Genomic DNA, 26,801 nt, shown 5'->3' with positions numbered 1-26,801 from the left:
TTCACTGATGAAAGTGTACCCTCTCTAGCCTTGGAGAGCTTTAAAAAATTAGGCTTATGGTGGTCTTTTAGAGAGAGGCATATTTAGTGAACCTCCCCAGCGGTAACCCCGAGTCACACTTGGGGTAGCTAAAACAGTGAAAAACAATAGTAAATAGAGCCTTACCTGATCCGCCAGCGTCCTCCATCGTCCTTTGAGTCTCCTCGCTTCCTTCGGCCGGCGTTCTCTACATCCGATGAGTTACCCGTGACTCCGGGAATGGGGGGAATTTCAAATTTATTTGTATTGCATTCACTACAAAATAACTGTATTTATTGCAATACACTGGATTTATATTTCTAAAAGCAGTACATTGTCCTTTATGAACATTTATTTTACAATTTAATATAATAGTATGAGTATATTATCTAAAATTTATTTTTTTAAATTAAAAAAAATTAAAAAATATATATATACATATTTTTTTATTTTGGCATTTTGTGGTTAAAGCTTTATTATACTCATACTAATATATTATTCTGTAAAATACTTTTTTTATGAAAACCAATGTACCATATATATCAAGACAAAAATGAACCGCCCAGGAGGTTAATAAAGATAATAGAAGACATTTTATGATGTATAAATATATATGTGTTTGTTTGTAAACCATTATGAATGAAGTTCAAGTACAATTGTGTAGAAGTAACTCCGATGTAGTCTGCATTAGTAGTCTACAAAAATAAAACAAAAAGGGTGTGCACACTCACACTAATAACATGACATGCATACAACATACATAGAAAGAAAATAAAACAACAAATCACATGGCATGTTTCGCTTTGCTAATTCATGTTTTATTCTTATATTAAAAGCAGTCTTCTTCTTCTTGTCATGGAATCATTTACTCGGACTGACTGATATAGGGATTTATTACTCATCTGTACTTGAAGTACAGAACCTCAGAGATGGCAGCCAGGAACTTATCCCATGCAGCATGAGCGTGTGGTGTAAAATCCTTTGGGAAATGAATAGCCAGGACCACTAGGATGCTCTGGCACAGCAGCTGAAAGATATAAAACACGGGAATACATTTTAGACATTTTCATTGTGGTTAATACTTTATTCTGCCACTATTACTATACTATTGCACAATACCATTATCCAGAATGATGATATAGTTATCATAAACTACTAAAACAATACTAAATATATGCAGAGTCCCATAGTGGTAAAAGTTAAAGGATACCATTCTACAGCAATGGATTCCAGCATCGTAATGCATTAACTCTACAAGGTTTTGCTACTACGTATGAGTCCCTCTCTCGTTATAATGATGATCTTATAAACTTATGATAGTAAGAGTATCTTACATGAAAGTTTCCTGGATCCACTTTCAAGCTCTGGGCATGCAGGTCACTCAGGTCACTCAGAGCCTCATGCAGGTGATCTATATTTTTGCTTGCTTGTCCAATGGCCTTAAGGACCTTGGCTCCTTGACTCTTGACATCACTGGATCCATGACTCACATTTAAATGACTGAAGTATGTCTTTGTCGCTGGATGGCATGTAAAAAGCCTGCAAAGCATAAATAAATCTGCTTTATTATTTCAGAAAACTGTGCAGCTCAAATCATGATAAATAATATAAAAGCCCCTTTATTTCTGGTATAATGACTCATAATAAATAAATTATAGTTACAGAAGGGCAGATATCAGACAAGGGGAAAGCTGTCTGTCTTGGAACAAGTTACTGGGGCCGGGAGATCTACTAAAGTGATAATATAGGGACATATTTTCTTATCGTTACCCATTAGGGTACATTTTATCCATTGTTTTTCAAGACAGGATAAAATGAACACATTTAAAATTTAAATAAAATTTATTTTATTTGATTAAATAAAAAATCCCAATGACAAAATAAAACAAAAATTCTATTACACACTTTTAGTAGATATTGATAAATGTTATAACTAATGTTATAATGTTATAAATGTCAATATGACAGGAAAGGAAGATACAGAGAGGTTACATTTTAAAATTACAAATCTAATAATGTTTCTATTTCCCTACTGAAAGCTACAAAAACAAGCATTGGCTGGTGTTAGACTTTAAAATGTATGTACAGCCACAACTTTTAATTTTGGATAGAGCGGGGATAGGTTATATGTTTTCTTTGCTGTTTTTGTACCAATTGCAAAGTTTCCTTCACTTCATGTCCCAGAGATGCAAAAGGAAGTTAAATAAAATTTCCCTAAGTCTTCTTTTTCTTACCTATTAGACAGTGCCCCCCCCCATCCAAAAGTTTTCTGTTTCTGATGACAACTCTAATATTTTAGATTCCCAATCACCTTCTTTTTCAGTGGCAAATCTTCCCAATTGGAAAATAATCTTCCTCCACTCTGTCCAAATAGGTTTGCCTAAAGATAGAGTTTAAGAGCTTGACAAACTTCATTAGGGTTACATTGTCATGTGACAAAAGGAAGCCCTTTATTTAGAAAAACTCCTATTACATTAATGAGGAAAATGAGACTGGAATTATGGGGAAGATCTGATAATTTGCTAAATGTGCCATACTCCTTTTTGCCAATACATGGCCATGAAGAGGGCTATATTATAAATGAATAAACCCAAAAGTGATCATAATTTTAATGTTGGGGTTTAACAGAGGCATGTCTATGATTAAGACTAACTTTACGGCACTTTAAGGCCACCTTTGGATATTTCCTGAACTAAATAAGTTTGAGCTTACTGTTAAATTTGCCAAAAATAGAAAAAGTTAATACATTTAACTTACTAGTCTTGGCAAATAAACCATTACTTTTGGATTGGCTATTTAAATATAGATATGAAATCTCTAAAGAATTGCTTAATGCCAAATACAATGCTTTGTTAAATATGACATTAAAGTGTATGTCCAACCACAACATTGTTTATTTAGTTTTGGAGAGTTTGGGGGGAAAGGTTTTGGTTTTACTGCTTATTGGGGTTCACTTTCTGTCCTGCAGACAACATTTTAACTGACAGAAAGTAAAAAAAAAACTGTCCAACAGAAACTTATTTAGTAAATAAGAGGAAGAACTAGAACTCCTGTGAGATTCTCTGTCCTTCTTTACCTCTATTCCAGTCTGGTAAAACTGTTGTCACCCAGGCGGGAACTAAAATCACTTTACCTGAACAGGACTTGTAATTCTTCCCTACTTTATAAAAACTAAATAAAAATGTTGAGTTGACACACACTTTAATTATTCACACAGAACTGTAAATCCCCAGAACTGAATTTATTGATTTGAATAGGAATGTTAGATGAGTATTTCTGTGTAATTGTAATTATTATTAAGAGTAATCTCCTATTACTAACTCATTTCCAGTTGACTTGCAATGCATATAAACATAGAATAATACCTGGTTGCCATCAAGTGGTATACGTTAAACCAAAGCTCACCTGTCCATGGCTTCTCCACCAAGTCTTTCAACATTTCCAGCGACCTTTTCCCAGATATGGGTAATATCGTGTTTATCAGATGCACTGAAATGCATGGTGTCCTGGATCCCTTGTCAGGAACTTGAATAAAAGTTCTGTGACTGATATTAGGTACCGCGCTTTAAATATGTGTGAGCAGATCAACGTACGTCCCTAAGAGACCTCCACCCATTTTATTACCATCTGCTTATCTAAAATTTGTACAAATTATGATGATTGGCGGGTCTAAGGATGTACTCTCATGATGAAATTAGCTTTTTTCATTTTTTAAACAAGCAGATATCTACATATAAGGAATAAATATCTGTATCACATATGTTTACATCATACATTAATATTTTTGAGACAATTTACAATGCCAGTTGATATATTACACGCATGTTTTTATTTATTCTGTTCACATTTCTTTCTCCACCAACACTGAGACATTTTAAACTGCACTTGCAGTTTATAATTATGTTACCCACAATTCAGCATGGAGTTTGTTAGCAAAGGGAAGGATTTACATACATACATTCCTTGTCCAGTCACAGATTGTTTGGGTGCAGGTTGCCAGTTCAAAAAAACTACATAGATTAGTGTCTAAATGTCAAAACTTCACTGTTGTAGTTATGTTCATTTTATATTTATCACTATATTGTGTAATAAAAGATTCTGACTAAAGGAACTTTTTCTGGTAGGATTAATAATAATAATAATATTAAATAATAATAAAAAGTAATGACAATCTCACAGAAGCTGTTGCATATTGAACACTCCATGTGAAAGAGTCATGCATGTTTGTACTTATTTACCTTTTACATTGTTTGCTAGCTAGACAATATACAAAGGTTTCGAAAAAAACAAATTTAAAATGCAAAAAAAGACTGAAAAGTTTCAGCATGTCCCAATGAACATGTGTTGTGTGTTACTTCTATTACCTCCTAGATTGTAAGCTCTTCGGGCAGGGTCCTCTCCTCCTCCTGTGTCACTGTCTGTATCTATCTGTCTTTTCTACCCTTACTTATTGTACAGCGCTACATAAATCCCGTTTAAAAATAATATTGATAATTAAAGAAAAAAGAAAAAAACACGGCTCTTAGTGCCCTGTAGCTATAACAGCTAACTCTCAAATATGTCTAAAATTAAGGAAGATGGCAAAGGATAATGGATTGAGCCAGGGATAACCAGGTTCAGTAGTCAGAAAAGATAGAACCAGCAAAACAAACTTTGTAAAGGGAGTCAGCCCTAAATAGACAATGCACTAGGGAATTGGGGCAGGACATACTAATGAATGCTTGTGTATGTGAATGCTGGCTCATATGTATTGGCATGTGGAACTATGAGCTTCTGATTGCTGTTGCCATATTAATAACATGATATTATATTTGCATAGTACCAACATGATACACACCGTTGTACAAAGTCCATAGTCATGTCACTAAACCTACGTACACACGTCCAACGGTTCTCACCTGATAATCCACTCAGGGCCGATATAGGGCGAGAATCTGGTGTGTGTACAGTGCCAGTCGTGAAAGATTCTCTCCAACAACTAGTTTTGAATGTGTGTATGCAGCTTAACTGTCCCTCAAAGGGGATTCCAATCTAATGTCCCTACCAAAGTTATATGTAATTACCACAGTCTAAGGTAAATTCTGGAAAGAAGCCAATAAACCTAACTGCATGTGTTTGGAATGCAGGAAGAAACACAGAGAGAACCTGCAAACTCCATGCAGAAAGTGTCATGGCCAGGATACGAACCTGGAACCCAGTACAGCAAAGGCCAGAGTGCTAACCACTGAGCCACCATTATGACTTGCTTGGACAGGAACAATAAAAAACATAACAAACATGAATCTGTCTGACATTTTTGAAGTGTGGAAATTACTTTAATCAAATAAACAAAAATAATGCTTGCTCCGTTAGTGAGAACCAAAAAAAAAAAAAAGAAACAATGATTCTTATATGAGGATCAGAGCTGGGGTTGCTGATTGCTCTGCTAATATTTCACCCCATGTAGAATGAAAAAAGTCATTATGAACTTTGCTACTATGATGTTAGAGCCTTAACCCTATACATTTGGGAATATTAGACCATATAGTATTTTCATTCATGTCCAGATGTTACAGCTATTTCTGTAAAAGTACAGATCATTGTTAACAATTTATGCCAATCAATTTAATTTAGATAGAGTTACACATTTGCAGATTCAGCTGACACAGGATCAGCAGAACATTTAATTTGTAAATATTTAATAAAAAATACACTTCAGATGTATAAATAACTTATAGTTTGTTATTTTATCTTTGTATCAACAAATCAGTTCTATTAGACCAAGGTTGCCAACCTATGGCCCGTGGGCCACATCCGGCCCACGGAGCTGTCAGATTTGACCCTCTCCTCATTCCCTCTCTGCTCCTTGTCTTGTGGGGGATGGGGTGAGCGCATCTTCTATGTTTCTTTATGAGATTGTGCTGCCAGGAGAGGGAGCTGTTCCCCGCCCACCTTGTACTGTAAAATAATCCCAGCAGCAGCATGAGAGCTGTGTCTGTGTTCATGAAGCTGTCATTATCCCCAATGTATAAACCTTTACAGGGTACACAGGGGACCCTAAGAGCTACTAAACCAAACTGAAGCCCTCTACACATAACACGTTGCCAGATACAGGTTCACATGCATAAAATCCTAACAACAATCAGGGATATTTTCACATTAAGCAGGGCTATTTTAAGACCAGGATCCCCAAATTGAGTTTGCATGTTGGGGACCCCCTGGGCCACTCTCATGGCAATGAACATTAGGGTACTGCCAATTGCCTGTGCGCTGTGGTGCCCCTTAAAGTTCACAAAACATCAAGGCTGCATTCAGGTTGGCGGTGAGGTTGCCAGTTACCCTTTCCTCGTGCCATCGAACCCTGGCTTGAGGGAGGCACACGCAGAAGTTGTGGTGCAAGGGACTGAGGAGCAGCTGAGCTGCACACTTACATTCTGTGAACCCCAATTTCTCTGGAAGAGGATGATGTTGGCAATTGGAAATGTAGAAGCCAGTAGGAAGTGCCTTTTTCCTATTAAAATGTTATACCCATCATATCACGCTACTCTGTCACACATAGCTATCCCCTTACTCTCTATAAACTCCATTTTTATTTTAGGAAAAGGGAAATGTAACTGCATTTCATCACTACATTTCATCACTACGGCGCCATCACAAGATATGAAAAACTATACCTGTCACACCGTGCTACCTTGTCACACATAGCTGGCCACTTACCTTCTGTGAACCATTCTGTGAACTTCTTCACTTCACTTCTGTGAACAATTTCTCTTTAACAGTAGAGGAAGGGAAATATAGGGTAAGTGGGGGACTCCTGTGGCTACCCCCCCCCCCCCCCTAAAATGTATCTTTTTTGCCCTGTCACATATAAATGTCCGCTTATGTTCTTTGAACCCCAATTTCTCCTGAAAGGGGAGCTGTAGGTATAATAAAATGTAGGATAAGTGGGGTCACTTGTGCCTAACCCCCCCTAATATTTTATTGCTGCGGTGCCATCACAAGATAAGAAAATCTACACCTGTCATACCGTGCCATCCTGTCACACATAGCTGGCCAATTAGCTTCTGTGAACCCCAATTTCGCAGGAACGGGGAGATGTAGGGCCCTGGGGATGTAATAGTAAGAACATGTACACCTTGGCTATCTGACACATGAATTGCATTTCTCTGGAAGTATCCATTGCAGAGATTCTTGATTTGTCATCTTTTATTTGGCGCATGTATGTTACAGTGACTGGAAACATTTCCATTTCATTTAATTTTAAATGAAAACTATTCTAATTTCAAACATACATGTTTAATGTTTGTTTGCATTGTGGCCCGCAAGTTTCATCCCAATGTAAACAGCGGCCCCAAGATGAAAAAAAGTTGGCACCACTAGTTTAGACCATCTTATTGCAATCATGTTTCCCCCTGCAGACCAATCACTATAAAACTACAATGATATTAACATACTGGCCCTGATTTATTGAAGCTCACAAGACAGGAGAGGATACACTTAATAATAATAATATTAATAACCCCTATTTAATGTACAGCGTTGTGTAATATGTTGGCACTATATAAGTCCTGTTTATATTTTATTATTAGTAATAATGATATTAATAATGTAAAAGAGTTAGCCCCACTTTTATATAAGGTAAAAATGCGGTTAGGTCATCTTTAAACCATTTGGACATATAGAGAATGGGTTTAACATAATCCACATAGCAGTTATAGCCACTACTTATGCCATCACCATTTTAATATAATTTATATAAATAAAGTTATACAAAAAATATCCCAAAAAAATGACAGGTGCAAACAAGTTTGAGCTTTTAATATGATGAATGAATTTTATTCATACTTCTATACAAACTGTAGGAGAAACCAGATTTTTTTTTCTATTTTATCAATAGAATATAGAGAATCTAAACTTGTGCTGTAACTATATTTCCAGCTCCTACAAAACAGCACCCGACACCAGAGTCACATGACACTTCATCTAGCGTCTGTCATGTGACCACGTGCCCAGCTTGTCACACTGGAGCTCGGGAGCGCGCTGAATGTAAAGTGCACATGCGCAGTGTGCACAAAGAGCTCGGGAGCGCGCTGAAAGTAAAGTGCACATGCGTAGTGTGGACAAATAGCTCGGGAGCGCGCTGATAGTAAAATGCACATGCGCAGTGTGTACAAAGAACGCCGCGGTCGCGCGCCCTTGTGATCGCAGACAGTGGTCTTCCTTTCTACACAGGATTTTAGAATCAGCAGGAGGAAGTTGGACGGCTTTTTGGTTTCCGTATGACACATTGGGGGTTTTATAGCACGTTCAGCCTTATAAAATGAGCATACACAGTACTACAATGGCCACATAATAGAAGGTACGAGGCTTGTATAAACGTTTACCTCCCATGCAGCACCCTGAAACTTCTCTTTTCAATGTGGTCATTACATAAATGCTTAAAGTGCAGCTGTGGAATGACCTGGAGAAAATACAATAATAATATTAATAGTATTAAAATGGTCATTGCTGAGGGGAGTGAGTGGCCGTGTGACATGTTATCTGAGTTTTGATTGGTTCCATATATTTTACCCAGAAATCTTTGCACTGTTTATATTTGTGCGCTGGCTCTGTGTCTGCCATCTTTGTTGTGGTTTTCCAGCACATTGCATTGTCATTATTGATATTAAATAATTCCATATAAGATACTTTGTGTTCTCCCCAGACCTTTTTAGCTGGGCGCACCACCCAGCATTTTTCATTTTTGGGTAGTTACTGAAGAGTTGGGTCACAGTACAGGGGCTGCTACCTGCCACCTACAATTTTTTCCCACCCGGCCTAAATAAACTTCTAGGTTGAGCACTGATACTGACCCTAAAATGTAAAGGTGGTATCGAGGTTGATATTTGGTCTAGTGTGTCCCCTGTTTATTGTACTGCGCTGCATACTATGTTGGGGCTATATAAATCTTGTTTAATAATATTAATAATGTCATAAAACAGTAGAGGTATGGGGCTTTGTATTGGCACGCATTTTTGAGCAAATGCTCCAGATGGCGGATGGGACATATCTGCAAATATGTAGGATGCAGACAATTCTGGGAGCACCATAGCTTTTCTAGAGACCTTAGATACAATTCACTGCCCACTGTATTGCTAAGTTATCCTAAAGTGACCTTGTTAAAGGGAAACTAAACTAAAAATAGAAAGTTACACTTACCTTTAATCCCGCAGATCCCTTGATGGTGCTGGTCCTTCCTGCGATCCTGTCCCACGTCCTCCTGGAATTCCTCTTTGACCCGCTGCAGAGGAAGTGCCAGGCGCCACCATTTTCTGTCTTCTTCTAAGTCACCCGATCTGGCACTGCGCAGGTGTGAGATTAGGTAATGTAGCCGCTGTGAAGGGGAAAAAAAAGACAATCTCACTGGGCATGCATGAGATCAGCATCCCCTAGAATGAAAAGTGCCCCTTCTGCACATGTCAGGGATCTGTGCATGCGCAGAAGGAGCAGCCAGAGCATCCCGGTATGAGTGATGTAGGTATCCCAGGAGGCTCTGCGCTCCCATTAAGTCATGATCACCTCGGCGATCAAGACCTAAAGGTTCTGCACCATTGCACCTAAAATAAATAAAAACAACATTTGTACTTTACTTAGAACGATTGTCTACTCTTCTATGTAAAGTAAAAATGTTGAGTTATGTACGCTTTAAACATATCACAGTTACTATTCGGTGAATAAAGTGTTTTTCATCTCGGCTCATAGACTGTGTAGCCGAGCTTCTGCCACTGATCTTGTTCTACTCCTCTGCTTGGATTATGTAGTGAGCCCCACTTTGGTCACTGTGTTCCTCCTATAAACTTCTACATCACTATTTTGTTCTTTAATGGTCTGGTATCAGCAGGAAGAAACCTATCACGATCTCTTTCACGTTCCTTTCCAACGACTAAGCACTCCACGATGCATGAATGATGCTGTACATACAGCACCGTCCTGCTCTATGGAGAGGGGAGAGGGCGAGGGATGAAGTGGCACCCCGCTGCAGCTCTCCCCCTTCACTTGCATTACGATCGTTCGTTGTTCATCGTCCGTGGATCCGCTAGGACAGTCGTTCATACGATGAACGACACGCGCTGTACACACTTCCTAAACCCGTCTGATATCAGCCCTGAGCCGATAATCGGGCGAGAACCACTGGAAGTGTGTATGTAGCTTTAGTCCTTACCTCACTTCACAAGATGCGCCATAACCGTCAGCTATATTTAATAAAACCCATTTAATTGTCACTGGGAATTTTTATATTTTTATTCTTTTTCCATGTGAAAAAATAAATAAATGCTGCAGCCTATGTTGCTGTAAAATGCCTATGAAAGTTTTTATTATAGTTTAATTCAAACAAAGTTTTCAATCGAGGACCTACATCTATTTTATACATAACCTTAAATTCTGTTTTTGTAGTTTGTTACATTCCCTTATTGATGGTATTCTTTCCAAGTGTGGGTTTTCTTGTAATTTTAGAACACTAATGATGGTCCTTTCTCTATTCAAACTCTTCATGCTCCTATTTTTGTGATGCCATCGGTTTAGCATGTGGCAGTCAAGGAACAGTCTTTATTGATGGAAGCCAACACATTATCTTCTAATTACCTTCCTCTATTTTCAGATCTTTACATATAGGCAGGATAGTGGCTCAGTGGTTAGCACATCGGCCTTTCCAGCGCTGGGTCCCAGGTTTGAATTCTGGCCAGGACATTACCTCCATGGAGTTTGCAGGTTGTCCCCATATTTGCGTGGGTTTCCTCCCACATTCCAAAAACATGGAGTTAGGGTATTTGGTTTCCCTCAAAATTGACCTTAAACTGTATTAAAGACATATGACTACGGTAGGGACATTAGATTGTGAACCCCTTTGAGGGACAGCTAGTGACATGACTATGGACTTTGTACAGCGCTGTGTAATATGTCGGTGCTCTATGAATACTGTATAATAATGACAATAATAAATAATAATAGCCACAAAAGTTGTCAAGGGAAAGAAAGCATGTGGAATGCGTTAATAATTTGCAATGTATTTTTCTAATTGTGTTTCTTAAGCCTTAAATTTATACACTGAATGTGTGTATACATACTGTGTGTGTGTGTGTATGTATGTGTCTGTGTGTGTGTGTGTGTATATATATATATAAATATATATAGCTCCTACATATTACACAGCGCTGTACATTAAATAGGGGTTGCAAATGACAGACAGATACAGACAGTGACACAGGAGGAGGAGAGGACCCTGCCCCGAAGAGCTTACAATCAAGGAGGTTGGGGAAGTATCACACAATAGAAGGTAGGTTATTTAGTGGTGGGAAGTAATGAGGGTATCAAAAAGCAGAAGAAGATGGGTAGGCAAGTTTGAAAAAAATGGGTTTTGAGTTCCCATGTTCAGAACTACATTTTTTCAGGCTTTTGTAAGAGCTTTACCAGCCTGCAAACGCTCCTGTAAAAATAGAAAGTGAATGAAAATGAAAAGGCTCACATTGTACATTATTTATGTGACATAAAATGTTTGTGTTTAATGAAACGCTGTGAACTGCGCTTGTGTGAAAAGGCCTAGAAAAAGGTAAAAAGTACCGGTGTGCATATGTTACATGTCAGTGATTTAGAAGGTATTGAAGCCTCTGAAGTATTGTGTCATCCGGGAAAACTTAATTGTTAGGAGGAAAGATAAGTACTAGCTGCCTGTAGATTTCCTTAGCACAAGGTTCTCCTAAATACCTACAGTAGGTTAAAGGAAACCTCACCTTCCATTAGTATACAATCACTTTTTTAACAAAATTAATTTGAGAGAAGCATTTGAAATGTTTACATATTACTATTGAAATGTTTATAAAACTTCTCTATATTCATTCTTTATAGGTGGATCTTTATAGACATTATTTATCATATCAGGCATAAACACATCATTCAAGTCAGAATTATTTTCTTGTCTTTTCTTCTTTTTTATCACTTTACATATCTTATATAGTTTTTCAAAAGAGTTTTGTGGTTTGTTTGGTGTGTTATTTTGTTTTTCATGTTTATTCTTTGTGGCTCCTGTTCCTATTCCAGAGAGCCATGTCCTCTAACAGATGAGCAAATGGTTGCTGGGTAAGACCAGACGTTCTAAACAATATCATTTTGTTTAGAATATGTCTCTCTTCTCTTTGAGCCTTCACCTTTTCCTACTTGTCTAATGTGGCTTATCACAATGTAAAGAGCATTAACTCCGACTCAGATATTAACATTTAACAAATTGTTAATATGCTAACATTTCTTTGCACAAATCTTTGCTTAATTCTGATAAAATTTTAATTCTTTATTTTTCTGTGATGTCATGTAATTCATAATGGAATATTGTTTAATTGTGAGCATATTTTATGCAAAAACACTATTGACTTTTAAAAACAGATAATCTGACATTCCCTCGTTCATTTACTGGTGGGAATCAATTACTGCCACTGAAACGCATGGGCCTGGAAGATTCCCACAAAGGAATGTATGACCCCTTGTTTTATAAATAAAGCCCTGTAACTTTTTAACAAGCAATATATTTCCACACGTGCTTTATGGACTTGTTAGATTAAAATCAGTGCTAAAGAATAGCAGATAAAAATTGGTCTTAATCTGTCAGAACAAATAAATCATCTTATACAATACAGCACATATTTTTTATCTAATAGCAGCAGCATTTTATTTGACATATTTTATATTATATAATGTATATATAACAATGCTAACATTTTATATACTAAGTTTAGCTCAGTGTGTGTATGTGTGTGTGTTTATATATATATATATATATATATATATATATATATACAATTCATTACTAAGGGTTTTAGGCTCTGTGCTTGGTATATAGAGATAACTATGATGGTATAGACAACACCCTTAAACCATAGATAAGGACCTTTTAGGTATTATCTCTTTGAAACCATATGTTACATATGGGTGCATACTTTTGAATGTTAGCATTGAATTTATCAGTTAAACACTTTTTAATACAAAGGCATATGAAGCTGCCCATTGAGATGGAATATATATATATATATATATATATATATATATATATATATATATACAGTACATTGATTTAGACTTGGCTGTACTTAGTAGTTTTACAATGCAGAGGATTCTTAGAACTAATTTCTACAACTGATGATTTTATTTTGAATTGTGGAGAGTTCTTTGTATGAGTATTATATTTTATATGTTTCTCATAGCAGTGACATATAAATATGGCAATAAAGCAGCTATATTAGATTGGATCTCTAGCATGTATGTAAAGTACAGTTGTAAAAGGTATGTTTAACTTTATTTTTTTATTTTTTTGTTTATTTCAATACAGTACATTATATGTTACACCTAAAGCAGACCTACCACTAAAAGAGTATGAAAGCTGCTATTATGGAACTTCTTTTAATGATTGCCTGGATATGAAGTTCATTTTTTGGTTTTAGTCGTTTAATTGTCTCATGGGATCAGGAAGCATTTTGTTTCCCTCTTGGAGCAAATTGTACCAGGTTTTTTTCTGGATCAACTATATCCATGGGGTTTTATATCTGGGATGTGTTTATTTTCTTAGCGGTTGAACTTGATGGACTTATGTCTTTTTTTTTTCAACCTGATTTAGCTAAACATTTGATCTGCGTACTCTTTCCGGGTTTTGCTTGGATCAAGATCAAATCTCCAAGCAGGCAAAGTGTATTTTTATAGAACCAGGTCTGAAATGACAGTTTACATAATCTCTCAGTGAAAATTCTTTGGGAGCTCTGTGGGCTTAAGATAAGCCTGCTCCTGGATTCTAGGCAATCCACATTACAAAACTTTAAAAAATCATACACTATATAATAAATTGGGATACAGTTTAGTACTGGAAGGCAAGGATGTTTATTCTGGTGCTTATTCTGCTTATATATGCCAGTGTGGTTTGCCACAACAGTTATTTATTTAGAGGAGAATAAGAGCTGCATATGATCTTACTACAGTCTAACTTCAGTCTAGTGAAGCAAAATGTTATAACTTTTTTTGACCTGGTGATATTATAGACTTTGTAAAGCACTGAATATATTGTTAGTGCTAGAAAAATACGTTATTACCTTTTTTTATATACATAGATAATATAAGTGCAGCAAAAACTGGAAGATTGTCCCTGAGCTGCCCATTGGTTATTTTAATACTAATATCAGTAATATCAGAACTGTAATATTTTAGGTTATCTCCAGGAAATGTGCCTGTGTAAAGCTAGGTATGCACTTAATATCTATGCTATATATATGCACAATAATTATCGTTAGAAAACGAACGATTACGACCGATCCACGAGTATGCACGATTATATTTGAATAATCGTATGATGCACAATTCTGTACATGCTGTAACGATACGATTGTTCAAATATAATCCACCAACAGTGTACACGCGCTAGATATGATCGTTTGAACGATGCATGGAGTGACATGTAAAGGAGAAAGTATATTGCAGAAGCATCCACGATCACTGAACGACCGTACACACGATAGATAGTGAATGATCGTTGGCCAGTCAGATCCGCCAGGACGTTCGTCCATTTCCAATAACAATCCTCGTTCGTCGGCATCGTTGCTCATTTTTTTTAGAACGATTTTTGGCCAATCGGTCATTCGTTTCCAACGATAATTATTGGACGTGTGTGCCTAAGTCTAGCAATTATTTCTCTAGCCCTTTGTCATACCTTGTTTTAAAGGCATCATAAACACAGTAGGACATTTTAGTTATCTTTTTTTATATATCTTTCCTATTCTCCCTTCAGCTGAGTTTGCAGTCATTAATTGCTGTACACGGTAATACAATGAATCATGTAATATACCAGTAATTAATGTGATTGTGTTTAATGGCTTTCTGATAACCGCATTCTGTTTCTCAGTATAAACTATTCCTTGCAGAGCATGGACTAAATAAAAAGCATGCAGCCACTATGTAATTCTTTATACTTTATCACATTTATTGGCTTCACAATTCCTTTATTATTAATATAGACCCTAAAAATTAATTTTTTTTTTCTTTTGGTTTGTATATGTTTTCTGTCAAAGATTTTCAGATGTTATCCTTGCAACAATTTTGGCTACAAAGTCAGATATGTGCGGTAAAAAGTTTGAACTGAAGATAGACAATGTGCGTTTTGTGGGCCATCCAACTTTGCTTCAGCATGCGCTATGCCAGGTAACATTTCCATTATTTAACAAATTAGACTGCTGTAGTGCTACTGAACATTTGGAAAATGTCATTTTACATTTAGCCTGCAAGGGGTAATGTTGTGTTTCACGTTGCAAAATATCTTATATTTTTATATTGGTAGTACTGTGGTGGTAAGTCGTGTTTTTAAGTGAAAGGCCACCCCTTTAATAGGAACACAAAATTGTAAGGAATGAAAAAGGAAGGGTTTTGAAGTGTGGCCAAGGTGAAAAATTGTTTATTGTATGAATTTTTCTGCATGCACATGTAGTAAACTACAATCACAATGATGTGGAATATGTCACATAATAAAATATGCAAGACTTAGGTGGGATATGCAAAAAGAAAAAATGGAATTTAAATAATGACAACAGAATTATTTAGAACAATATGTTATAAAAACATGGTTTACTAGTCATGACCACAAATTTAGAGTAAGATCACAATTGCTTGTTGTGAATAGAAAGCATGGTATACATCTAATTCCTAATAATGGACAGAGTAGTAATTAGTTAGAACGAGCAAAAAGGAGGTCTCTCACCCGACACGTTTCCCCCATTAGGGGTGTTTAGGGAGACCGTATATGTAAGTCTTTTTTTTGGGGGTAGAACATTGTGGGGTAGATGTTTTAGCCTGGATAGTAGAAGAGCATCAATGGGGTCCAAATAATAGAATGTACATAATAGCCAAGTTGTACTAGGATACGAGTGAAAAGGGCGATCAATTGCACTTTGCAAGAGTGACCCTAATGGTGGTCTAGTGTTTGTTGGAGAAATCCTGAATGACAGAGATTCTCTATTGGTAGTTAGTCCCTACCTAGTGCCTATTCTCTGGCATGTTGTCTTTTTTTAATAACTATAAAAACATTTTTTTATCATTTTTAAATCGAAACCCAGTGCAAGTGGCTGGCAACATTTTACTGTGCAATACCATGCTGTCTGACATATAAACCGACAGAATACAAACAAGATTTTTTGTCTTGTCCATGTGTTATTACATGTGGTGTGAACAAGCCATAAGGTGAAAATGAAGGTTGGGGAAAGCATGTGATTTTTTTTTTTTTATTTAAAGGTTTAAATAAAATGTGTGTATATTATATATATATATATATATATATATTTTTTTTTTGTATCACAGGTGTCAAAAACCGATCCTTCACCGAAAAGAGAAATGCCCACAATGATTCTTTTTAATGTGGTTTTTGCTTTAAGGGTAAGCTTGTATTTTTATTTTTAGTCTTTTTTTTAACTGTTGAAAGATTTGTTTGCCTTAATTGCTCTCACTGGCAAGATTCAATCATTTTATTTCAATAATACTGAAAATGAAGGAAAATCTAAAACTGTCAGCTGTCACCATATCATGTATAATGGCAACAAATGTTTTGGCATCCATTGTCTAATAGTAGATTTCTAGTATTTTATTATAATGATTATTACACAGTAATTATATAGTGCCGACATATTACTCAACACAAACAGATTTTATATCCCCTGCAGAAACAGCTTCTTGGCTGTGCAATATTTTGCTTTAGGTAGACAATTGCTATGTTTAATGAAAAACTGTAAGAAGTAGAAATATCCATCATGTTGTCTGAATCTAACATTTTACAATGGACATGGGCACCTTCAGCTGTTTAAAGAGATAAGTGTAGTAAAGAATAAACAAAGCAGTGTTCACTTGTACTGATGCTGTGTTTATGGAGGTGCTATACTAGTAACTTCTTGTATTGTGTTTTCTAAATGACAACTTTTATACACCTTGATATATGCTTCCTGCACTACTTTGCTGGTTTGCAGTTGAGGTTTCTATAGGAAGGGCTGTCTACAATACTCCGAAAATGTGTTAAAAAAACATGTTACATACTTCACCAGTGCCATCAATAAGGCTTGAAACACATGTTGAAGCACTGTTATACTGACCTGTACCCACTTTGCTAATACATGGTAATGCAGCACACAAATGTTAATTAGTGCCATAGAACCCATAGCAAAGCTGGGTGCATGCCATGCCTTATCGTGTGAATGGAGTTTTATTATATATTATTTATGTAAGTTATAACTATCTTCTACGGTATACAAGTGAACAATTATAAACTTTAGATTTTAGTTAGACTGAAATAATAGAATGCATACTGATTTTTTTTTTTTAATTAGTAATGTTGTACATGTACTAATATTATGTTTTTCAGTTTCTTAAAAAGGCATTCTGCTAACTATTTATTTTTTTATGTGATTTCCTCCTAGATTGTAAGCTGTTCTGGGCAGGGTCCTCTCCTCCTCCTGTGTCACTGTCTGTATCTGTCTGTCAACCCCTATTTTAATGTACAGCGCTGCGTAATGTGTTGGCGCTATATAAATCCTGTCTATTGATAATAACTATTGATAAAATATTGCATATTGATAAAAGCTTTATTTAATAATACATGAAAACATAACATTAATACAGACTGGTTCTTGAGTAGCAAGATAACACATTTAAAGAACAATACTATGCAAATCTTCTCATTTATATAGAAAGGAAAAATATCTGCTTTTTGATGCATTCCCAAAATAAACTAAATGGTATAGTAATATATAACAAGTTCAGATTCATTTTACTAAAACATATAATAGTATATAACAAGTTCAGATTCATTTTACTATACAGACAGATTAATCAAATTTGACCTCTCTTTTTGGTCTGTCTGATGGCACACAAAAAATCAGGCCTTTTTTAAATTCTATAGTTGGATGTATTTTTGACTATTTAATAGTCTTTAATGCTAACCAGTAGCATTTCATAACCAGTCCCCATATATATATATATATATATATATATATATATATATATATAGTTGTAGGTGTAAATATGATTTACACATATCTTATGTTGTTGAAGTACATCGTTACATTTACAGAAACTGAAAATGAATAGTAACAAATGGTATACTGTTTAATGAATTGGTAAAGTAGAGTTGTGGGAAAATCAAATATTGTATGCATCATTCAGTATGGTATAAACATGGATACAGGTGTCAGTTAATCTTACTCATAGGTCAGTTAGTGTTCCAGTGACTTTGTTCTAATAGAATAAAAATAAACCTGTTATCTCCCCTCCTATTACTTCCCCAACCTGTCCCAACGATGTCCCAACTCACTATCAAAGCACTGCAATGCATCATCACGCAATCATACGTTGTGGAATTCTTTGTTGCCAAAATATTGTATTCACTTTTTGATATGTTTTTGTCTGTTAGGTAGCTTGTTCAAATAAAAGGGCTTTGTTAGTCCAGTGCACAGTAACAGGGTGAAAGTACTGTTTCACTTCAAAACAAACAGTGCTGTCACCTTAGTATAGAAAATGGAAAAATAACAGATCCACTGGTACTATACACAAGTAATACAACTGTTATTGCTAGTGACAGACAGAAACATATTATTTTGCCATATTAACACTTTACATTACTAGTTACTGATATATTTTTACAATTAGGTTGATTAAGGAAAAATATATAATATTTTAAATTGTTACAGTCCTCTAAAATTGCGAGAATAATTAATGCATCTATATATTGAAAATTGCAGCATGTTCGAAAGATGCAAAACAGACTGGGTGGAATAGCATGTCATTTACTGATAGTGTGTTTAATCTATACCGTCCCTCTGGTATAGTCTCTTACAGTACTGTTAGTCAGCAATACCAAAGCAATTTGTGCATTATGGTAGTCAAGGGGCTGGGGCTGCATATTTCTTATCTGCATATTGCCTTCATTGCATCCTTGTTATCAGGAGACCCACCTACTCTTAATCATGACACATCAGAACACAAGAAGAATGCGAAGTCATCTTTGCCTAATATCAATGCATACAACCCTTAAAAGTTTATCTTTGTGTACAAGGAATGCAAAATCATCTCTGCTCAATGAAAACCACCCTCCTATCATGTATTAAGGTCTTCAGGGAATGCAATGTCATCTGTTCTGGAAATCAATTTGAACAACATTCATGTAATATAAATTCTATCTTAACATGGAGACATGTATGAACTGCACCTACTAAATAATTATATATATTATATATATATTTAATGTACAGCGCTGCGTAATATGTTGGCGCTATATAAATCCTGTTTAATAATAATAATAATAATATATATATATATTAATATCCAATATACATATAGGTTAGCACTCTGGCCTTTGCAGTGCTGGGTCCCAGGTTGGAATCCTGGCAAGGACACTATCTGCAAGGAGTTTGCAGGTTCTCTCTGTATTTGTGTGAGTTTCCTCTGGATACTCGGCTTTCCTCCCACATTCCAAAAACATGCAGTTAATTGTTTTCTCCTAATATTGACCCTACACTGTATTAAAGACAGCTAGATATGACTATGGTCTATGAACATCGCTGCATAATATGTCGGCGCTATGTTATTTGGCTTCCCCCCAAAGTTGACCTCAGACTGTATTAGAGATTAACATATATAAAAACATTACCATATGACTGAGGTAGGGGCATTAGATTGTGAGCCCCTTTGAGGGACAGCTAGTGACATGACTATGGACTTTGTACAGCACTGCATCATATGTCAGCGCTATATAAATGCTGTGTAATAATATTAATATATATATATTGCAAGTGCACACCCATGGTAAGTTACATATTTTCATATTTTTACAGTCACTCAAAATAAATAGTTAAACATTACACAAGGAAATCATAATTGCTAGGAATTTATAATTATAATTGCCTACCATGAGATAAATGCATAGCCTGTCATTTGTTTCCATACTGTGACCCATGCTTTAAAACTTTATTTACTGCATGAAACCACACACAACAGAGTGATTCTGTGATTCTAAATTGGTGATTCTAAAAGTATGAAAACCTTTAAATCAACCAGACATTTGGGTAACTAACATTTAAATAACAGAAGGACACTGAGCCCCACTTTGCTGGGGTCGTCCCAAATACAAATAGGCCTTCATTGCTCCTAACATGGACTGACCCTTCTAAAATCTCACCCGCTCTGATTTGTTCCATACAGGTATATATAACACATATCAAAGAATAGCAAGTATTTTAGCACAGAAATAAATAATTCTGTTCAGACTGAAAGAGGTGGAAACACAATGTAAATAAACCCATGTAATAAAAGTTATGCACCTAGTTACAGCACACTGAATTATTTACTAAAATAAATTCGTTAAAAATAAACATATTTTTATGTTTGTGTAGGAATTTGTTATCTTAATAAAAAGTAGCTTTTCTGAATATTAGGAGCTAAGCCTGTTTATCATGATCATTCAGCTTATGTTTGTCATTTAGCCTGAAGAATGAATAATAATCCCTGCAGTGAAAAATGTATGATACACATTTATGAATATGATGTATCCTGCCTATTCCTGTGCAAAAATGTCATAGTATATAAACAAAACATTGAAAATATAAATTAAAACACATTAAGGCTAAAGTGAGATACTGATAACTAGATCTTCATCATATTTAGTGATATTTGTGTATTCCATCATTTGTATATAAACATTTTAATATTATTACACAGTATTTATTTAGCACCAACATATTACACAGCGCTGTACAAAGTCCATAGTCATATCACTAGCTGTCCCTCAAAGGGGCTCACAATCTAATGACCCCACCATAGTTATACAGTCTAAGGTCAATTTTTTGGGAAAGCCAATTAACCTAACTGCAAGTTTTTGGAATATGGGAGGAAACTGGAGAACCCGGAGGAAACCCACGCAAACACAGGTAGAACCTGCAAACTCCATGCAGATAGTGCCCTAGCTGGGATTTGAACCTGCGTACAAACCTCTGAGCCACCATGCTGTCCATACTAACAAAAGTTAACAAATTACTGTAACTTGTTTTTCTTCTTAAAGTCTAACATTGTAGTAACCATTAAATTAACTGTATTGAAATGTGAGCATGGACAAAATTTGTTCACCTTCTCCATTGGTCTGGGCGACCATTTTGTCAAATTGTAAAAATAAGCCCTTCAAAAGGGACAATTGTATGGCAAATGTGTCTAAGAATTACTGAACATTTTAGGTATTTCCCCCACTTTTTGTTGTGTCTTCACAATGGCATTTGGGCCTCCTCCCACTGGATTGTTGCATTACCCACATAACAAACGCATTTTATTTTGTAACATGAGACATTGGGCCTGATTTATTAAAGCTCTCCAAGGCTGGAGAGGATACACTTCATTAGTGAAGCTGGGTGATCCAGCAAGCCTGGATATCAGGCCCAATGTACAAGAAATGCATTTTTGTGCTGGGTTGCTCTTCATTCTTAGCGATATGCCAAACGCATTTTGTCAGTGCATTGCATGGCATAATTTTTTTACAATTTGTTTTAATTGGCTAAGCATACACTTTAGGTGACTTTTTACCTTGTAATTTCATTTTTTATTATGATTATATATATATATATATATATACACAAACACACACACACACACACACATAGAAAGTACACATGGGTTTGTACATGTTTTTTCCTATTTGGAAACCTAATTTATAATTTATTAGTGTATCCTCTATGCTTCAGAGCAAACATTGTGCACACACAGAGGTTACCAACACTAACCTTGCTACTCCTAACAGCACAACCAGCTGGTAAATAAGGGAAAGTCAGAGTAATAAAACTTTACAACAGTCTTCCTATTCCAACAAAAATATTATTATTAGGGTCTATCACATTCTTCTGCAAGTTGATTGTCACTAAAACTGTTGAATTCCTTTCTGCCAAAGGCTACAAATGTGAAATTGATTTATTCTTTTAAAGTGGTAGCACTGCAACATGATGGATGTCATTTGGTATAACTGAACAAATATACCACAGGATTCCTCTCTGTCTATAGTATGTACCCAGACTCCACACATTTAACTAACAACTTAACAAACAGTAAAATAGCTTTAAAACAAGGTGCATTTAATGATGTGACGTTATACATTCAAAAATCACCCCAAAAAAGGCTCCTTCTAACAGCTTAGAAATATCTGAGGTTTGTTTACCATAGGCTGGCTGTTTAATAGGAAAAATAGATTATTTTATTTTTTTTTTTAATCTTTGTTGTGAATATTAAAAACTAAATTTATCTGCAATGATTACAGATCCATGTAGATTTCAATAAACATTTTTGCTATTATAAAGTAAACAGACAGAATAGCTGCACCAAGAATTCTGACACTGGGTGCTCTTTAGCCAGGCACAGCAAAGGTTCCTTGCTCATGGTTGTTTTAATATTAAATACTGTAAATTAAAGTTTTCAAAAAATAAATGCTAATGCTTGTCATTGTCTATGGGTTTTTCAGGCAAATGCAGATCCCTCTGTCATAAACTGTTTGCACAACCTGTCCAGAAGAATCGCTATTATATTGCAGCATGAGGAACGGAGGTGCCAGTATTTGACAAGGGAGGCCAAATTAATCTTGGCGATACAGGATGAAGTGTCAGCTATGTCGGAGAGTGAGTTCATGGCGTGTTTTTACTTTGCTTTTTTAGAGTTTATTTTCTTTTGTTTAAATACAGACTGGAAATAGTCAACAGTGTTGGTTGTTTTTGCATATGGTCACATCTTTCTAGTGTTCCAGGTAAATTGATTGGAAGTTAAACACAGTTTGGAACTGCCCCCAGACATTTTTAGTTCTTTATCATTTAGTTCTTTATCATTTATTCATCAATATGTAAATGGTTCAGAATTAAAACTATTCTAAGAATAAGGCATAACTAAAAAAACCTTTATGTAACCCTTTAGTCTGAATTGTAGAAAACATAACTTTATCATACTTCATTTTAAACACAATACAGTAAACTGCCCTTCCTCTGGCACCCACAAGGATGGCAAAATTCGGGTTGCTTGGAGTTAGTATTAAAAAATAGGCTTACCTAATTCTATACCCTGTGCTATACCATACCATAAGCTCTGTATTAACTTCATAATAATAGTGAAATACGCCTATTATAAGCAAATCAAGAAAAACTTAACTTACTGTAACACAGTTTTACTGTACTATAAAAGAACTTTGTAAACACATGTAGAAAGATTATTATTATAATGAAGGCACGTGGACAGAATATTTCTATACTGAAATGTGGCAAAAGATTATTTTAAGGAAGTATTGGGGTATATTAATTTAAATAAGGTTGCAGATCTTTATTAGTAATACATATAAGTGCAGGCTATTTGTATTATAGAAAGCAGGAGATTAATATTATAATGAAGTATAGGTGTAGATTATTAATAGTAATATTAATAATAATAATAATAGTAATCAAGGGAGATGATGAAGTATGGGTGCAGTTTATTATAATGAAATTATATTAAATACTATTTAGAAAATTTATATTTTATTAATCAAATTAATTTATATATTTATGTAATTATATTATTTTAGGGCAGATCCTGTATATTAATAATACAGTACTATATACAATGTACTCTATATGTTTCTCTATGTGAATAACATAACCACAGCGACCCCATCTGGCTATATTCGGCATAACATCTGAGGCTCAGTGCAGCAGCAAAGTTCTAATGACAGTAGTGAAAGAAAAGGTTTGCTGATTGCTTAAGTTCTGAATAATAGAGGATTTACTGCAAATATATAGAGATATTTTAATAAATAGATTCCAGTAACTTTACATATTATTAGATTTCCCCGCAGCCACACATGCTAAAGACCAGCAGCAGAAAGCACTTTATTTTATGTTAGGTTATGTTCCCTTTTAACTAGTTTAAATTACACACATAGCTGGAATCTGAGAGGTAAACTCTTCTCTTTCTTCTGTTCCCATATGGCCCGAATGCTTAGTTTCAGACTGTTGTAAGTGTTTTAGCTTACTAGTAAAGCTTACATAAATATTTGCCTACTTCTTCAGCCTTGGGCTATGTACACATGTCAGATGATTCTCGTCCGATAATCACCTCAGGGCTGATATCAGACGAGAATCTGGCTCGTCATTCGTCATTCTGTCGTCTGTCCTGGCAGATCCACGATCACAACGAAAGTAAAGGGTAGCGAGCACAGCAGGGTGATGCTCCGTCGTTCTCCCCCTCCCCTCTCTATAGAGCAGAATGGCGCTGGATGTACAGCACTCGTTCATGCATTGTGCATTCTTTTGTCGTTGGAAATGGTTGGGAAAGATCCTTTCCAATGACAATTATTGTACGTGTGTACACAGCCTTACTTTTTGCTTGTGCCTGCTGCTTCAGTTTTAAAATCTGAAACAGATCTCATCTACAATTTGACAGTTGCTGCCCTATACACTGCACTTCATAAGTGATATACAAACATTGCCATCACTTCAAATCTACGACCTATAAAAGGACATATAAAATGGAAATGATGGATGGTGATTAATTACATTAATGCCTTTTTTTGGGTTAGGGAGGATACACTTTCATCAGCAATGACCTGGAATGGATTTCTTCTAAGTAATTTGCTAGCAAATGTTTTCAGTCTTCGACCAGATCCATTCCGGGTTTGCTGGATCACCCAGCTTCGCTGCTTAAAGTGTAAGCTCTCCAGCCTTGGAGAGCTTTAATAAATCAGGCCCTATGTGTTATCTCAAAAATGAGGAGTATAGAGCTTTACTTGTAGCTACCATTTTATTATTAACAGATACATTTATTCATCATCATAACTTTAGGAAATACATTTTGTTTTTTAGGAGTTAATCTACTTTTTTAAGCTTCCTCCAACAAATAGACCCTAATTATAGGCAAAGGAAATAAATTACATATATATATATATCTATATGTATATCTATATATATATATATATATATTTGTATTATTTATAATAAACAGTATTTATATAGCTCCAACATATTACGCGGCGCTGTACATTAATTAAATAGGGTTGCTGTGGACAGACAGATGCAGACAGTGACACAGGAGGAGGAGGGAGTCCTGAAGAGCCTACAATCTAAGATATATATTATTATTTTTATTACACAGCGCTGTACAAAGTCCATAGTCATGTCACTAACTGTCCCTGAAAGGAGCTCACAATCTAATGTCCCTTCCATAGTCATATGTCATTAATGTAGTTGAAGGTCAATTTTGAGGAGAAGCCAAATATCCTCAGTGCATGTTTTTGGGATGTGGGAGGAAACCTGAGTACCTGGAGGAAGCCCACGCAGACACAGGGAGAAAATATATATATATATAATAAAGTCTGTCAGTAGCCTCAACACAACAGTTGTTTTTCTCTGCCACTTTGTAAGATCTTTTCTGTAGGTCTGTTATAAAGTGACAACACAGTTTGTTTTTCAGTGAAATCACTGCAGCAATGCAACACTGTGGATATGGTAGTCTGAAATGACATGGAGATTTAGATGGACTTTAGGAAAGCAACAAAGGCAAAAAGACCAACTTCTGGCAAAACCAATATATATATATATATTAATTAATATATATATATATATATTTGTTAGTGTATATCTTGGGGCAGTATACAAAAATAATCTTTTATTTTTTCCAGATGGTGGACCACAGTCACCATTTCACCATATTTTACCGAAAAGCAAACTGGCAAGAGACCTAAAGGAAGCCTATGACAGGTATGGCATGTGTAGATTTCCTGTAGTGTGTGCTTGTTGTGTGTTTTCTGTGGTATTACAGTTCCATCTAGTGGCCAGTTTTAGGCATTACATTGCTCTTTTAATTGTCTATGATTTTTGCCTTTGTTACATCTGTAATATGTGACTTGGAAAGTAATTTTACTAGTAAGTTAAATATTAAAGGAAGTTTTTATTATAATGAAGGACTCCAGAGACACAGGAAGTTCTTTGTTTCAAAGGATGGGAATTTTGTTTCTTACAGGTAGAAAGCTCTACCCATCTTGTTTCATCATTATTCATCCTCTATTACTTTAAAGAAGTAAGTCAGTGGTCCTTCCAGTTGCACTGAATTTAGTTACTTGCTGGGGAACCTGTATCTTATGTTGGGAGTTTCAATGTTCCTCAACACAATTTTTGACACTTTCTTTGGTATCCTTAAAAACAGTCATCCTAAACAACCATAATTAATAAAACAAATACAAAAAACAAAAAAAGAAACAATCTAATGTGTTTCCTGGAACAAAATTCACCTCTATAATGATTTTGATACTATAGAGTTATGTTAATGTTGATCTTTAAAAAAAAAAAAGAAAGAATATAAAGATACATAATATTCATGTTTATGTAAAATAAACTGAAACACCCATTCTTACTGACCTTACAAAATAGATAACAGTGTTTCTTCCTCATTCAATTGTAAGGTGAAATTTCGGTACCACATCCCCATTTATTTAATTCATTATCTCCAAACTACCTCAAGGGTGCATTTGAAGGAGATTTTTTAGGTACCTGTTACAATGTAACAGTCCATTAAATGTATGTTAAAAATGCAATTTATTTATAAAATAAAAATTTAATACAGACTTTTCATTACAATCACTTCAATGTAACCAAATTAGAATTACCATAAGCATGAAAAACCTTTTTTTTCCTATTTCAATCATGACAAACAATACAGCTCTGTTCTTGACCCAATGAATAGGATTCTTTAGAAAATATTGTTAAGGAGCCTTCATG

The 26,801-nt window shown here is 35.3% G+C and overlaps 2 protein-coding genes across 2 annotated transcripts in view; one reads left to right on the top strand and one right to left on the bottom strand.

Annotated features, from left to right (window-relative positions):
* Positions 1-814: 814 nt before the first annotated feature.
* Positions 815-3,581, bottom strand: LOC140335892 (hemoglobin subunit alpha-B-like). Its single transcript, XM_072418893.1, has 3 exons — positions 3,424-3,581; positions 1,353-1,557; positions 815-1,045 (listed from the first exon to the last, which is right to left on the bottom strand). Exons 1-3 carry the CDS (start codon positions 3,516-3,518, stop codon positions 917-919), a joined length of 429 nt encoding a protein of 142 aa, XP_072274994.1. The 5' UTR covers positions 3,519-3,581; the 3' UTR covers positions 815-916.
* A 7,569-nt stretch (positions 3,582-11,150) lies between these two features.
* NPRL3 (NPR3 like, GATOR1 complex subunit) overlaps positions 11,151-26,801 on the top strand; it is a 29,788-nt gene continuing 14,137 nt past the window's right edge. Inside the window, exons 1-5 of the mRNA XM_072418891.1 lie at positions 11,151-12,111; positions 15,075-15,204; positions 16,354-16,428; positions 22,532-22,685; positions 25,706-25,784. Of these exons, the coding sequence (XP_072274992.1) occupies positions 12,038-12,111; positions 15,075-15,204; positions 16,354-16,428; positions 22,532-22,685; positions 25,706-25,784 (512 nt within the window). The 5' untranslated portion in view covers positions 11,151-12,037. The remainder of the gene's footprint in view (positions 12,112-15,074; positions 15,205-16,353; positions 16,429-22,531; positions 22,686-25,705; positions 25,785-26,801) is intronic.

Source organism: Pyxicephalus adspersus, chromosome 7 (genome assembly GCF_032062135.1).
Source record: "Pyxicephalus adspersus chromosome 7, UCB_Pads_2.0, whole genome shotgun sequence".
In the NCBI taxonomy this organism is placed as follows: Eukaryota; Metazoa; Chordata; class Amphibia; order Anura; family Pyxicephalidae; genus Pyxicephalus; species Pyxicephalus adspersus.
This window is presented reverse-complemented; position numbering and strand designations above follow the sequence as displayed.